This window comes from Lampetra fluviatilis, chromosome 19 (genome assembly GCF_964198595.1).
Source record: "Lampetra fluviatilis chromosome 19, kcLamFluv1.1, whole genome shotgun sequence".
Taxonomy (NCBI): domain Eukaryota; kingdom Metazoa; phylum Chordata; class Hyperoartia; order Petromyzontiformes; family Petromyzontidae; genus Lampetra; species Lampetra fluviatilis.
This window is the reverse complement of record NC_136293.1, coordinates 1,649,361-1,666,295: the sequence shown is the minus strand read 5'-3', so window position 1 is coordinate 1,666,295 and position 16,935 is coordinate 1,649,361. Positions and strand designations below refer to the sequence as shown.

At 42.3% G+C, this 16,935-nt stretch overlaps 1 protein-coding gene across 2 annotated transcripts in view; it reads right to left on the bottom strand.

The window, feature by feature from the left end:
- The window catches only part of LOC144937542 (gamma-aminobutyric acid receptor subunit alpha-1-like), a 119,998-nt gene that overhangs the window by 53,867 nt on the left and 49,196 nt on the right, over nucleotides 1–16,935 (bottom strand). For both annotated transcript variants that reach the window (XM_078864803.1, XM_078864801.1), the window contains exon 8: nucleotides 15,634–15,777. In XM_078864803.1, coding sequence (XP_078720929.1) covers nucleotides 15,634–15,777 — 144 coding nt within the window. The remainder of the gene's footprint in view (nucleotides 1–15,633; nucleotides 15,778–16,935) is intronic.

The window sequence follows — 16,935 nt, the reverse complement described above, 5'->3', positions numbered from 1 at the left end:
AAAAATGAGTGAAGAACACTGGCTTGGTGAACTTTAGGGGGGCAGCTCAGCAGGGGTAAGAGGGGGGAGGTGGTTGGGGGGGGAAGGTGGGCCAGGGAGCGGCAGCCTCGGACCGTGCTGGCACGGAACTCCAACCCTCAAGCCCAGTGGCGTCAGTGGAGACTTGATATTGGTTTCACGTTTCAAATGTATTTGGTTTGTTCAGCTAGGTGAGAAGTCAAGAAGAGACCAGAATGAGACCCATTTTCAAGAGTGATGTGGGTCATCAAAATGACAATGTAACGAATAAGCATGTACAACGATGAGGCAAATATATATCGAGAGCAAAACATAACCAAACCCAAATCGTAGCAAAAGCAATTGTCACAGACCGGGAAATGTGCTTCTGTGTCGGGAATTGATTGGTAAGTGAGATTTGGTCAAGGAATTGTATTAAACTTAATTACGGGATACTGCACAGTATTGACTGAGCATGGTCTGGGTTTTCTTTACCACAATTTTTTGTTTCTTTTCCCCGGGGCTTTTTTGAATGAAAATGGTACGTCAGAACATTGTATGCATTCTTCTAAGATTATAATAATGGCTCTTTTTGTAACTAAATTTTGGAAGGACATTACCACAACCAAAAGTCGAAAACTCTTTTGCTATGCCTGTCCACCAAATACACTGAAAAACATACCACCACAATCAGTACCATCATGCTCATGCCAGAGGTGAGGCTTTTTTCCATTTGCGCAATTTATTTCAGCAGATAAGGCGAACAGCAAACTGTTCTCTTCTGCAACAGCAAAAGAGGTGGCAGTATTGTCCTGCAGCTCTGGTAAGATAGGCGTTTGCAGAGGGCAACCATGCCATGTCCTGGTCTATGACAGTCTCAGATGTGACTCTGCTGTCAGTGGCGAGTTTCAGAACGTAAAATATTGCTTTCCTCTGTGGGGATAGCAGGTGTGGGATATAACTTGTGTACAAATAACATTTTCAAATATTTACACTTCCTCAGATGTTAGACTCGAATGAAAGGTGCGTGTGTATAGGAGCCGGGTTCGATTCCCACTCACGGCCAACTCCAGTAACGATTATTTGAACCGGTCCTGGACCTCCCCTAGGTCGACTGAGCCTCAAATGAGTACCTGCTGCGGTGTGTAAAACATTGCTACTAGGGAGACAAAGGCGGCCGGGAGTGGTGTTGGCCACCCACCCCCTCGTATGCCGTTCCGGCCTTCATATGTGCTCGCTAAAAACACTTGCCCCAACAGTCTGTTAAAGGCTATACGGGAGATCTTTATAGGAGCCAAATATGAAATGGAGGCACGGGGCCACCATTAACATTCACAGGATTAACTTCAGAAGCTCACAGCCACCTTGGACAATCTCCAGATGCGTCTCCATCACCATTGCACGATATGCAAGCAGCATGCAGAGAATGCAGGCATAATGATCGAATATTCCAACAACAACCTTAGTTACATTGTATAAGATGTCCTGATTGGTATAAAAGACTTCAGTATGATGATCATGAGGCAGCCATGAGATTATGTACTTCGTCGGTACAGTATTCCCTCGTTATTCACGACGAGGGATACGTTCCGGAAATGCTTTGCAGAACAAATGTCACGGATACTGATATTGGCCTACGATAACCTATCTTGTTAATTCATTGCCTGAAATAAAAACGCTATTCAATATATGGTCATTATCATAACACATCCTTTTATCTCATCACCTTTATCTTATCGCATTCTCACATCACATTCTCTCTCATCACTTTCTTTCTCTCTCTCTATGCAGTAGTCGTGTAGAGTTCCAGATGCGATTCGCGGATAGCCAACATCGCGAATAGCAAATTCACGAACAACGAGGGAATACCATATGTTACTCCGATTGGATGATAGAATGTAACATTCTGAGCAATAGAACGAGTGGCAGCCAGCAGGTGGCGCACATAATGACCAGATAACAGCTCGGTCCAGTCATCGTCCTTTTGACTTCAGTCTCCCGCCCTTGGGAATTTTTAAACTCACGAAGACACATCACTGGACCACCAATCGTCATCTCCTTTCCGAGATGAGAAAAGCGTCTTCCTTGCCATACATTTGCCGAAATATCACCGTGACAACTGACACGAGGCAATTATTTTTTTCATTTCGAGGCAATTATCTGTTCTGATTATATATAAAAAGGACTAGCGGCAGCAAGGCTAAATAATGATAATAAATAAGGCCTTGGCAGCAAGGATAAATAACACGAGGTGGTAAATCGAAGATAGGTGGACCAATTAAGCGCCAGGCCTTGGTTGTCGCCTTCTGGAACACGCAGTGGAAGTGTTTATAATTTTGTTATCGAATACCTTTAGAATCGGTAAGAGCAAAGAAGGATGTTTTGCAATGGAGAGCTGTGGTCTACGTTTTGTATACAGTACTCCCTCGTTATTCACGAACTCGCTATCCACGATGTTGGCTATCCGCGAATTGCATAATGACTGCATCAAGAGATAGTGAAGAGAAAGAATGTGATGCAAGAAAGTTATGCAAGAAAGTAAAGAGAGAGAATGTGATACATTTATAAAATGAAGTGATGAGAGATAGTGCTGACAGAGAATGTGATGTGATAAAGTGATAAGATATATTTTAATGTACTCAATAGCTTATGTATTTATTTAAGGTAATTTATGAACAAGATAGATGTTCATTGGCCAATATTATCCGCAATATTGGCTATTCACGAGAATCTCCGGAGCGTATCCCTCGCAAATCACGAGGGAATACTATACACGTACCACATCTGTATGTGCCATGTGAGTTATATACCACAAACGCCTGTTTTATATTTAGTTTCCACTCATGACTGGTCTGGATCGAAATGCCAAAAAGAAATTAAGTTTAACCTGATTTCCAAAACTCGTTCAGATTAATCCATCACAGAAGTAACTTTTTCATATTAAGAATACCGCATTGGATCAGGTTCAAACTCCGCCAGTCTCATTGGTAAGGGATTGTCTGTGCAGACCAGAATCACTGGGGATGATAGCCTCACACTAAGGTATGCAATGGTAAATGCAAAGCATTTGACCAAAAACTGAGTTGCAGAAATGCATGTCAAACTATCAAAAGGTTTAGCGATACTTTGGCAAGGGTGGAAGTGAAAGGATTTGAAAGGATTTGTTTAATCCTTTTTAGCACCGAGAGGTCAACAACTGCCAATATAATCCCAGAATGATGTGTAACAAACAGCAGTCATTCCCTGTGATGACAAGGAAACAGGTCACTGGACTCATGACTAAAGGCTGCTACCGGTAATCGCAACCTGCTAGCCAATGTGGGTGTTTAATCTTGTTCTTATTAAATCACGTTCTTTACAGGAGTTCGTTCCTAATAATAATGACTGTAATTTTTTTGGTTTATTCGTAAAATTTATCTAAATCGATTGCAAAAAAGGTGGGGGGGGGGGGTATTAATCCGCTCGGGTTTAATGGAAGAAAGGCAGCAGCACCCAATTCACACGAAATCACACTGCAAGGCCTTCCAGGCATCAGCTCAAATTAACCTCACGCAGGTCAATCTGAGGCAAGCAGAAACGCCGAGCACAGAAGCCGCTGCGGCTCTGCAACAGAATACAAAGAGACAGCTGTCATTGTTTTGCTCTCCTCAAAATCCCCCTGTACTCACTAGCAGAGCCAGTGGGGGGGGGGGGGGGGGTGGCACGTGCCCCCCCAATGAACCGATCGAAATCCCTAACTTGGGGTGTATTAGTAATAAATAGGAATTTTGAGACCCCCACTGCCACTGTGTAGCATATTATTACATGCCAGGGACTCTATGAGATGGTAGGACAATAGTCTGAGACCATAATTAGCAATAAGTAACGGCATAGCATTTATAAGTGACTCAGAATTGTGTGCAGTTGCGTGTACAGTACACCACTTCCCTGAAGGCGAGCGTGATGCCGATCACACACTGTTCGGATTCGACCCTCGATCGATGGCTGCGAAATTGCCGCACATGCGTCGACAAGTCCTTACATATTAACAACTATATATATATCTATTGAGAGGGTTTTTTTGTCAAACATTCCCTAGGGTTTATAAAATTATTTGGCAAAAAAGTAACGATATCGGAATAGAATCGGAAGAAAATATTAAACAAAATAAGTTAATTGGTATGTCTTCAGGTGTGTGGCAAAGTTTTGCGTCAGTTGTCATAGGGTGTGGGTCTTGACGCTACAGTTCTCTGAGGGTGATTGGGTCATAGATGTCTTGTAATCAGATTCCATTATTTTGATCGGTTTGTACTATCACACCGATTGCTTTTCAAAGCAACACTCCCAACCACCATATCGCTACAGGCACACACCGTACTCTTCAACGATTGTGTTATTCCTTGCACAAAATGTTCCCATTTTATCACAGTTAAGCATCGTGGTTGTTTGTTTTCATTATATGTCACACGCATTTCTTCGTCACAAGCGTAGAGAAACATGAAGGTCGGTGCAAACCGGCGACTCTCTCTCTTCATTGTCACCAGTGGCAGAGATAAGCAGCTCACAGCACCCTGGCCGCATTGAATACAAAACAAAGCGGAATAATATAATTCATACCATTGGAGATAAAAACAAATTCCACTTTGTTTGTTCTGTGCATAGAGTGGAAAAAAACATTCCCTAATGTTGGTATTTAAAATATTCATGTATAAATGTGTTCTTTATTTAATTGCAAATGTAATTAAACGTGAAGCCATTCCAAAAACAGTGTGTCAATGCACCTATTGTCAGGGAGGCGGCAATGTTCAGCACTGATTGCACCACAGCATGAATGTTGTGTGATTCTTTTTCTGTGAAGACTGCCAACCGGGGGCTCAGAAAGGTCTCGAAGTAGGGTGTTACCCTTTAAGGTTCACCGTTATATATATATGCATTCCTGGCCTTTTCCTGAATATCTTTTTGCGCACCAATATATTACTCACGGTGTTTAACATGTCATGGCAGCTCAGTCCAGTTGGGTCTCGTGCCATGGACAGTCCTCACTGACAGGGGAACTTTCCACTGCCAGTTTAATTGAGACAACTGCATTCTACTCGACGTGTAGTTTTTCACAACCAATATTAGGATTCACAAGTTATGTTTGGGTTCGGCCAAGTCCCCTCTGCACCACCTGACATAGCCAAGCAAATAAAATTGTCACGCGTGCACTCGTTTCACAATGCGCCAGTTCTCATTTTTGTTTGAGCTCACTACCGGTACGTCAAAGAACAATTGCCTTTGAGCTGGTGTTATGAGCATCTCGCCGCGTTGGTCAGATGTTAACTGCCTCGCCTGGTATGCTGGAGGTTCGTGGGTTCGATCCTGACCCTGATGCCTGCTGTATATTTGGAGTTTGCATCCGCTGAAGAACAATTCTCACATCCGAATCTCGCAATTTCGATAAACGACGTTTTGCTTGAACCGGAGTCAAAAGCAACTTCAAGAAAAATCAGGAAAACAGAATCAGGTCCAGGACACCAGAAAGAGCTTAAACAGTAATAAGGGCCTTACAGTTACTGCTTTGATGCATTAAACACGCTGTCACTCATGTACATAATAATAGTGCAAGACATTCAATAGTATTTGTGTTCATTGCTAATGTCTCCAGATATGGCCAACTGAGCTAAATATCTGTTTTTTTCAGAACTGAGCTGGCCACAAATGAAAGCTCAACGAAGCGGCGTATCATGTGGACATTTATAGCAGCTAAATGTAGAGGGGGAAAACCCGGAGGACGCAGAGAAAAATCCACACGACCATTGGGAGAACATTCAAACTCCAAATATACAGGCATCAGGGTTGGAATCGAATCCATGTCCCCTTGGATACCAGGCAAGGTAGTAAACATTTCGCCACCATGGTGTGACGCTCATAACGCTAGTTCAAAGCGGTGCATATCCCCGCATTACAATCGAGGGCATAAAATAGGTGACACTTGACCGAATGTCGAGGTGATCACGTTGAAAAGAAGTTAAACTATCAGAGTTGAACACTGCAGGATAAATGCCACCCCTGATAACCCTACCATATCTGCAAAAAGAGGAGCAGATTTTTGTTGAGCAAATTTATTTGAATTTGGATGCTACAAAATTTGTTCTAACACCTACATATTTTGTCAGAGCAATGTAATTACGAGATCTTATCACATTTCCCTTTTAAAATCGCTCAAGGGAGATGTCTAATTAAACACAGTTCTCTTTGGAGTGCATTTTCTATGAAAATGTGCCAATGACGAAAACATGCACAGAGACACAGTTAATTCCTTGCTCAGTATTTTTTTGTAAAATAACATTGTTGTTATTTCCTTCATACGCGTGCTTCTGTCGGGTACTCGTAGTTTGTAATGTAAATATATAACTAAGTCTCAAGCAGAACATATATATTGCAAATTAATCCCAAGGCATCATATAGATCTGATAACTGCGCCCAATATTGTGACCTTGAAAGTAACCACCACAGTAAGGCAATGTAAAGTGGTGATTGCACTTGTGCTGTGTGAGAGAATATAAATGTCATAACAATTCAACGGGAAATTTAAGTTGCTGAAAATAACATGATTAACGTTTCATTTTCCGATAAACGCCTTCTGACGATAACATGTTTTAAAACATTCAATGTGTATTTAGTTTAATATTAAATGTAGGACATTTGCGAGTATCTTTACCTAATAAATTGGAGGCCAAAATGAAAAAAAATATCACTTTTGCCATTGAACGAGAACTTGTTTATGACTGTACATATATAATTGAGCCACACTATTCAAATACCTCTGCAGGACAGTTCGCTTTAATGACATTAAAACTGAGATTGTTCCCTTTGGATGAAATTTTACTTTTATTTCATTGCAAAGTATAGATCATTGTGTTTCATGGTTGGAACATACCTTAAAATCCAGCCTTTATGAAGCAAACATTTCATATTAAATGGAGATTCGATTGAGAAAGTAAAAAAGAAAAGTTTTATGGCATCTTAAATGGAGAACATAATTGCTCATGATCGCAACTCCCAGAAAGTGGTAGAATATTGCAAAATTAATGGTTTTTCCGTTTGGATACATTGACACATTCAATGACTGCAACAACCCATTGTCACGGCAGATGTTCTTTGCGTGATGTGTTACGCTGGGTACCTGTGCTTTTCAGTGGCATGGGAAGAGTAAATTTGGCCGGGTGGCTCAGGGAGTTTGTAGCTGTGTAAAAACGACCCTGCTAAAAGGCCCTGGATATTAACCCAGCGACCCATATTTAAACTGGACTCTCAAGTGTAACAAGTTCATGGTCTTAGTCCAGTCAACAGATGCCTGCATGCAAGCAAATTTTATAGACGGGTTTGTGTACTTAATTGTGCCCAAATGCAGCTCTTTGCGTATTATTATGATGAAGTGCCGCAGTGGTGAGATGTTAACTACCTCGCCTGGTATACAGGGGGTGGCGGGTTCCGACCCGACCTTGACACCTGTATATTTGGAGTTTCGCTGTCTTCTCCGGGTCCTCCGCTTTTTCCCTCCACGGGTTTTCCCTCCACCAGCCAGTTTGTTGAGCTATCATATGTGGCCATGTCCCTTCTGAATAAAAACGCTATATAATTCAGTGGGCCTAACCTGGTAAAATAAAACTAATATTTTGTTTATTGTTTAGTAAGTATGCATAAATATGTAAAATGTTTTACATGTGCTGAACCACCAGTCGCAGAGCATGATGTACTGTCTTATTGTCTAGGGTTGGGGAAACAAATCCAATTGAGTAACTCCTGAAAGCAGTTGTGGTGTCACATTCCTTGACATGTCACGAAGCTGCCATGTGACGTGCAGTGGTCAAGTGACTCCGTGAGGCATGGGCTCACACATTGAACAACCCTTCTGAGTTCCTGCCTTTGAAGCTGGGCGCCCACGTTATTATTTCACTAAAGCCCAAACCAAACAACGAAGTGCGTGTTATATTGTAGATGCACAGCTAGGCTGAGTATTCTAGGCTTTCCAACACAAGGCTGAAGCTATGCTACCGTAATCAGTCGACTTCCTTTCAGTGCAAAAGTAACGTCGAAGTGCCCTGTGCCCTCCAGTGACGTCATCAGGCATGGTATGTCACCTATCAGGGTCGACTGACAAAGGAGTGGGTTGACAAAGGGCTGTAAATTACTATTGCTTCATCACATAACCAAAGACAGCTCATCCGAATGGTGTGTGTTTGTCTTATTATAACGAACAGGCACGCCTTGCTGTACTTGTCACGACGGGGACAGGCGTGTACACAGAGTTTGGTGTCTCAGAATATCTATGGCCGAAAATACTATCAAATAACACGTTTGTTTGCTCAAGATAATAATTCAAATCCGCATGAATTGATAATGGCAAAATTTACCAACGCTTAACCACTGGCACAGTTGAATATGTTTTTCATTAAAAAACATGGCCCTTTCTTCCGTGAAAGTTGGCAAATGTTGAGATTAACGAGCCCATGGAAATTACAGGGTGTGAGCGCACAAGTCTATTCATGCCTGTAGATGTTTTATTCTGAGGCTTTTTTCGCAGTGACACGCCAAAATAATAACATTTACGTGAAATAAAAAAAAACAACCTCGAGGGATGTTTTATGTATAATTGCCCACGGAGACCAAATCAGGCTTTGCCAACGAATAATACAAGCATGGAGCAGGTCCACCGGAGCACAGAAGCCCTGACATAAATGGGACAGAAAAATTTATAAGGGTCCATCATAGTTGCAGCATACATATAAATATTGTTTTTCCGATAGTTTTTTTTTTCACAAGTAACACTAAAATTGTGAAAAATAATATATCCTTTAAACTAAAAATAGAGATGGTGATATGGGAAAGGTGGCGAATGCCCAAGTCTCAGATCTAGAACATTGAGAGTTGCCACCACTGAGTTTAATTATTCTTTGTATGGCTGATGTTTGTGTAGAGCACGAAGAATATTTTACATTGACGTGGTCTAGCTGGATAAGTGAAATCGATTAACGACACACAAAGGTGAGCCCACAATATGGCAGGAAGCACAACTCTCATGATGCCCTGCAGGCATGTCAGATGATCACCACATTGCATATACAATGCTCTCAGCCTTATTCGGAAAACCAGCTCCAGATCTGGGTGCCGCAATGGCGAGATGTTAACTAATTATCCTGGTATACATGAGGACGCGGGTTTGATTCCAACCCTGACGACTGGATATTTGGAGTTTGCGTGTCTCTCTTTCCGTGGTTGCATGGATTTTTTTTCGGGTTCGACGGGTTTTCCCTCCATATTTACAAACATGCGCCCAGAGTATTTGGCTGTTATAAATTTCCACGTGATTAGCCACTTCGTTTAGCTATCATTTGTGGCCAGGTTACTTCTGATTTATAGCTATTTAGCTCAGTGGTCCTTACCTCGTAAAAAAAAAAATAGTTTAATTTATAGTTTAAGAGCTGCCTTTGTGATCATATTGTTGTTTAAAGAGTAGAAAATTTGGCCATCCGATCATAGAGCAGTGAAAAAGACAACCGTAGTGTGGTCTCATCTTCATTCAAGGCAAATATCCCCCCTATAGCTTGAACAGACTGTTGGGGAAGTGCTGTTACCGAGCACCTAATGAAGGCTGGCACGGCTTTGTATCCCTAATTCCGGTGTTTATACTCCACACCAGGTACTCATTTGAGGCTGAGTCAACCTTGGGGAGGCCTAGGACCGTTTTAGATGACATCCGCTGGTGTTGAGCGTGAGTGGAAATCGAACCCAGGTTGCCAGGTTTAATAGCGTGGTTTAGCACCGCTCCCATAACTCATCAGTCGCCATCCATATCCCTCTGGGAGCCCATATGTAGACTGGGTTCACCTATACACTATGGGGACCCCCATTAGCACTGCCTAGAGGCAACAACACATTCAAATCTAACATTTTTGTTAATTTTAATGTGTGTAGGCTGTAAACAAATAGATGTAATCACGCACTGAGGTGACATGCACGCGAGCCATGGTGGAGGTTATGCCTCCCCGTTGCACTGAGAACACACCGTTGTGTTTGTCAACTCTCTTCAAGTTCAGGATGCATGCAGATGCCGGTGAAGGGACCGAGATCATGGGATTTAGAGTGCAGTGCACTAGGCGCCTCTCTCCCGCACCTCCGATTAGCACGCTTGGCTACATACAATGCGAAAGAGGTTCAAAATGCATATGCATACACACTCCCACATTTTCTGACACACTTTCCTATAGAGAGGCATACATTGCTAAGCTATAGTTAAACCAAATATCGCCTTTTTGGCACCATGAAAATGACTTGTGCATGCCGAATTACAGTTTGTCTAAGTGGGTGTGCAAATTATTTAAACAAAGCTATTAACTATGTATGTTGCATCTACATCGCTTCATGAGGCCGGGCACTTCTAGATATGTGGTGTTTTATATAGGGATCGTTACGGGGAAAGAGGGCCGCAACTGCTCCAGATTTAATGATGTCTGAGGCTACTTGTCTGCGGTTAGCAAGTCGGGACCAGAGAGGAAGTGCAGTTTCTAAAGCGTTTACATTCGTCTGCACAAGTTTCACACGGCAGTAACTTTTTATTTAACCATCCCCGGAAGGCCCTCCCCAATGCCATCGCCACGCATGATTTTTTTCACTCTGCGCCACCTTTTTCACTTCTCAACGATTTGAATATTAGGCGATTTGTTCCACACCGTAAAATGTCCACCCCGCGAAGGGGTTTAACGGCGTCGCTCTCAGGTGCCGTGCGCTTGCGCCGCCGCCTGTCGCGGACCTTGCGTTTGTCGCGGACTCAGCCGGCATGCCGAGCCCGCTCTGTGGCACTCTCGGTTTGACAGACGAGCGCTGCTCCTCCGAGCGTGATGCAACGCGCAGATCGGTCGCGTGTAACTCACTTCACGTTTCAAATTTTCTACTTCCTTCGCCCGCCTTTGCCAATCTGTATAATCATATTTTTGGTTCTTTCGGTAAAGTCACGTAGAAGGGAAATAATAAAATGATAAAAATTAAACATAATTAAATTAAATTCTCACGACGTTTCGGCCACAACACAAGCAGCTGTCCTCTTGTGAAGAAACAGAGCTGTCGGAAAGACAGTGCTCCAATGAACACTGCTAAGCTTGGCAGCATATTTAAGCTGAGTGGGAGGAACAAAGCGCCTTGACAAATGAGTTTGCATATCAACAGAGGAATTTAGCATAGAAGTAGCTATGATAATGTGAGAGATTAACATGATGTTAATGTGAGGAATTAGCATGTAACTGGTCATGGAAGTGGCTATGTTAAAGTCAGAGTTTACATATCAACAAAGGAATTTAGTATATTGAAGCTAAAGAACTGCAACTACCCAACTATCATACAATAAACCTACGTGAAATAACTAAATATAAATTACATCAATATAATCCATGTACTCAATATGCTCTCCAATAAGCGGAGCTATTAACATTAAGTAACTCACTGTATAATCATAGTTTGGATAAAAAGTCTCCAATGTATTAGTCTATTCCAATGTATTATTCTCTGCTTAAAATTTGCTCGGTGAGCTTCTGTTTTGTATATATATACAATAAGGGAAAACAATATTTGATCCCCTGCTGATTTTGTACGTTTGCCCACTGACAAAGAAATGATCAGTCTATAATTTTAATGGTAGGTTTATTTGAACAGTGAGAGACAGAATAACAACAACAAAATCGAGAAAAACGCATGCCAAAAATGTTATAAATTGATTTGCATTTTAATGAGGGAAATATGTATTTGACCCCTCTGCAAAACATCACTTAGTACTTGGTGGCAAACCCCTTGTTGGCAATCACAGAGGTCAGACGTTTCTTGTAGTTGGCCACCAGGTTTGCACACATCTCAGGAGGGATTTTGTCACACTCCTCTTTGCAGATCTTCTCCAAGTCATTAAGGTTTCGAGGCTGACGTTTGGCAACTCGAACCTTCAGCTCCCTCCACAGATTTTCTATGTGATTAAGGTCTGGAGACTGGCTAGGCCACTCCAGGACCTTAATGTGCTTCTTCTTGAGCCACTTCTTTGTTGCCTTGGCCGTGTGTTTTGGGTCATTGTCATGCTGGAATACCCATCCACGACCCATTTTCAATGCCCTGGCTGATGGAAGGAGTTTCTCACCCAAGATTTGACGGTACATGGCCCCGTCCATTGTCCCTTTGATGCAGTGAAGTTGTCTTGTCCTCTTAGCAGTAAAATACCCCCAAAGCATAATGTTTCCACCTCCATGTTTGACGGTGGAGATGGAGTTCTTGGGGTCATAGGCAGCATTCCTCCTCCTCCAAACACGGCGAGTTGAGTTGATGCCAAAGAGCTCCATTTTGGTCTCATCTGACCACAACACTTTCACCCAGTTGTCCTCTAAATCATTCAGATGTTCATTGGCAAACTTCAGACGGGCATGTATATGTGCTTTCTTGAGCAGGGGGACCTTGCGGGCGCTGCAGGATTTCAGTCCTTCACGGCGTAGTGTGTTACCAACTGTTTTCTTGGTGACTATGGTCCCAGCTGCCTTGATATCATTGACGAGATCCTCCCGTGTAGTTCTGTGCTGATTCCTCACCGTTCTCATGATCATTGCAACTCCACGAGGTGAGATCTTGCATGGAGCCCCTGGCCGAGGGAGATTGACAGTTCTTATGTGTTTCTTCCATTTGCGAATAATCGCACCAACTGTTGTCACCTTCTCACCAAGCTGCTTGGCGATGGTCTTGTAGCCCATTCCAGCCTTGTGTAGGTCTACAATCTTGCCCCTGACATCCTTGGAGAGCTCTTTGGTCTTTGCCAAGGTGGAGAGTTTGGAATCTTGATTGATTGCTTCTGTGAACAGGTGTCTTTTATACAGGTAACAAGCTGAGATTAGGAGCACTCCCTTTAAGAGTGTGCTCCTAATCTCAGCTCATTACCTGTATAAAAGACACCTGGGAGCCAGAAATCTTTCTGATTGAGAGGGGGTCAAATACTTATTTCCCTCATTAAAATGCAAATTAATTTATAACATTTTTGACATGTGTTTTTCTGGATTTTGCTGTTGTTATTATGTCTCTCACTGTACAAATAAACCTACCATCAAAATTATAGACTGATCATTTCTTTGTCAGTGGGCAAACGTACTAAATCAGCAGGGGATCAAATACTTCTTTCCCTCACTGTATGTGGCACATTAGGAATGGATCACTCTTTTAAGTATGTCCTTGTGCAGCAAGGGAGTAAAGTGTGGTTCTGTGAAAGTCCTTATGTGCAGTGCAGTGCAGTGCATCAATGCATGTGTGTACAGCAGCATGTGATGACTGAGTCGGGCCTGTAGGTGGCTGGCAGGGTTATTGAATGACCGCGCGGATATACCAGTCACATGGTTAATGGCGGCTCGGGAGCAAGGCTGGTTGTAACACACGTGTTGTTGCATTTTACAGGTAAAGGACCCAAAGGTTGTTTTTGATCGTTATATAAATGTTCTAGACTTATTCTAGACTTGTTCTAGACTTTAAGCCTGGCTTTGAATTGTTCGTTTGTGATATATGCAATTAGAGGTGTTTTAGCACTGTGCATTGTAAAGGGATGACGCACTGTAATTAGTTACTGTCATTGTAATTCTCTAACTCTAATACTGTTTTAGTCTATAACCATACCCATGTACCCAGAATATGACTACTTGCAATGCTATTGAGAATACAACACATGTAAAGTAGTAAGCTGTACAATGGTGATATACAGTACGTATACTGTACACGTACAGTACATATAATGGGTGTAAGATACCGATATAAGTGGATAGTATAGATAGACATACAGCTTAGGATTAAAGTAATAGTCGAATAGTCATGTGCAAATGTGATTGTCAAAGACAAAGATGGTTTATCAGTAGTAGAATTGGGTTTAAGAGAAAGGGTTATTGAATGACCACGCGGATATACCAGTCACATGGTTAATGGCGGCTCGGGAGCAAGGCTGGTTGTAACACACGTGTTGTTGCATTTTACAGAGTGACGGTGCTGTTCTTCCCAAGATTAATATTAACCACAATAAATAAATGTGCTTGCCCTCGATTTGGAGCACCTGCCCACGTCCTTCATTTCGAGTGTGCAACACTAGACTTGTTCTAGACTTTAAGCTTGGCTTTGAATTGTTCGTTTGTGATATATGCAATTAGAGGCGTTTTAGCATGGTGTATTGTAAAGGGATGACGCACTGTAATTACTTACTGTCATTGTAATTCTCTAACTCTAATACTGTTTAGTCTATAACAATGCCCATGTACCCAGAGTATTACTACTTGCAATGCTATTGAGAATAGAACACATGTAAAGTAGTAAGCTGTACAATGGTGACAGACAGTATGTATACTGTACACATACAGTATATATAATGGGTGTAAGATACCGATATAAGTGGATGGTATAGATAGACATACAGCTTGGGATTAAAGGAATATTCGAATAGTGATGTGCAAATGTGATTGTCAAAGACGACAAAGATGGTTTATCTGTAGTAGAATTGGGTTTAAGAGAAAACTGTTATTGAATGACCACGCGGATATACCAGTCACATGGTTAATGGCGACTCGGAAGAAATGCTGATGTAACACGTGCTGTTGCATTTTACAGAGTGATGGTGCTGTTCTTCACAAGATTGCTATTAACCACAATAAATGTGCTTGCCCTCGATTTGGAGCACCTGCCTACGTCCCTCATTTCGAGTGTGCAACATATATATCCACGAATCTAATAGCATGTTCCAACTTTCAGTTTGACTACGATGTTCAATGTATTTATTGCACCCGGCACCCCTATTATGAATAAATATCGTGCTGTTGTGAGAGGACACAATTGTACCCTGTGCCAATGTTCAGTTAACATTATTCTGCTTCTTACATTTTTCCTGCACTTACTTTTGAGGCACACTGCAAATTTCTCCAACTTTTATTCAACGTATTCTCATAATTTAACGATAACTGTGAAATCCGTATTTTCCATTGCGGGTTCTGACCCCGTAGTGGACATTCCACATACCTATGGTAGAATACAGCTTACCAGATAAAAGCTGTGCAGGAATGCCCAATCCACAATCGTAAATGCTTGCTATGCGTTATGTTCTAGTGAGATGTCACGGGATTTTTACAAGTCAGGCCGCCAAGTACTCTACCTAAATTACACCCACTTTTATTGCAATATTCCCCTGTATACTGTACATACATAAATAAAGATAAAAAAGATCCCCTGTATAGCCTTAACAGACTGTTGGGAGAAGTTCTGTTAGCGAGCACATATGAGGGCCGGCACAGCACACGAGGAGGTGGGTGGCCAACATCACTCCCGGCCACCTTTGTCTCCCCAGTGGCGATGTTCACACACTGCACCAGGTACAAATTTTAGGCTGAGTCGACCTGGGGGAGGCCCAGGACCGGTGCAGATAATGGTCACTGGTGTTGGCCGTAAGTAGGAATCAAACTCGAGTCGTCGGGTTCGTAGACGCAGCGCGCTAACCCGCTACACTACCGCTTCCCACCACATATATATTTGCATACAGCAACACATACAAATTAAATGTTCTTATTGTAACGATAATCTTAGAACGGATATTCTGGATGATGATAGAAAGGCTCGTGCAGTTGTTGTCACCTGTGCTGGATTTGACGGTGATGCTTTTCACCGTTTGCCTGAGCAGCTCGTACTGATTGGTGCGCGAGCCATCCTCGGCCACCACCACAGAGAGGTCTTCCCCCTTGTTCCACGTGTAGGTCACCTCCTGGTTGGTGTAGGCATCTGCAACGCGGTGTCAACACCGATCATTGCAACCGTATTACGGCAGGATGCACATGCATGATGTGCGTGCATAATGTGCATGCATAATGTATGTTGATTACCGTATGAATAACCCAACCGGTAATCCATTGTAATTTATATGCATGTATTCATCCTCCACCCTCCTCCTCTGACCTTCGCACCTGATTTGCCCACAAGTGACGACATCACATTTATCCCTCTATTTAAGACCGAAGCAGGAGGATTTCTCCACAAATCTCGCTGTCGCCTGACGATGCTAGTTGTAATTACTGGTGAAACGTCATGGTACTCGAATTGTAAATGTTGTGGGTTTACTCTCCAACAGACCGGTGTGCTGAATTAGTAACGAATTGGCATGCTGTGTTTACGTGACAAACCTCACTAATTTGCTGTGTTGGGTGGTGGCGGGTTTAATGACATATTTATGCTATCTAACCCAAAAAACTCTGTTATGGATATTATGCATTGCAGTTGATCATCAATTATCCAGCGCGAAATTATTCGGCTAGCCAACGTTATCCGACAGGTTCCCAGGAGGATCTGGCGAACCTCCATCACAGCTGATGGAGTTGGATTCAGATCACCCCGTGCAGAGTCTTCGAGATTGGAGTGGTAAGTACAGTCCAGTAAATACGGTAGCTGTTTACAGTAGGGTATTTATTTTTGTGTATTTGTTTATTCATGCCAATTTCATCGAGTATTTTTTAAAGAACTAAATAAAAAACATATACACAACACGTTAAAACATAATTGTATGCAAGAATGTGTAAAAATATATATATATACCGGCGTTTTTGAAAATCCGGCGCCCACTTCCCCCCGAAGCCGCCGGATAATCGATGATCTACTGAAGTATTATTATACAGTGAAATATGCTCTTTAGTTTTGCCAGCGAATTAGCGCCCATATCTAACAGAGTGGGTCCTTGCCTATAATTATCTAGCAGTGCACCTGCATTGGTTTAAGCGAGCCTGACTGCTGGTGAGACACCGCACGTCAAAACTGGTCCAGAGTTGTATGTGTGTTAAACCGATTGTGCTGTAAAACAATGCACTCCCAGAAGGCTTTGAGGCTGATGGGATGTGTAAACTATATATTCTTAGGTTTTTTCGGTAAAGTCACGTAGGTAAAACAAAT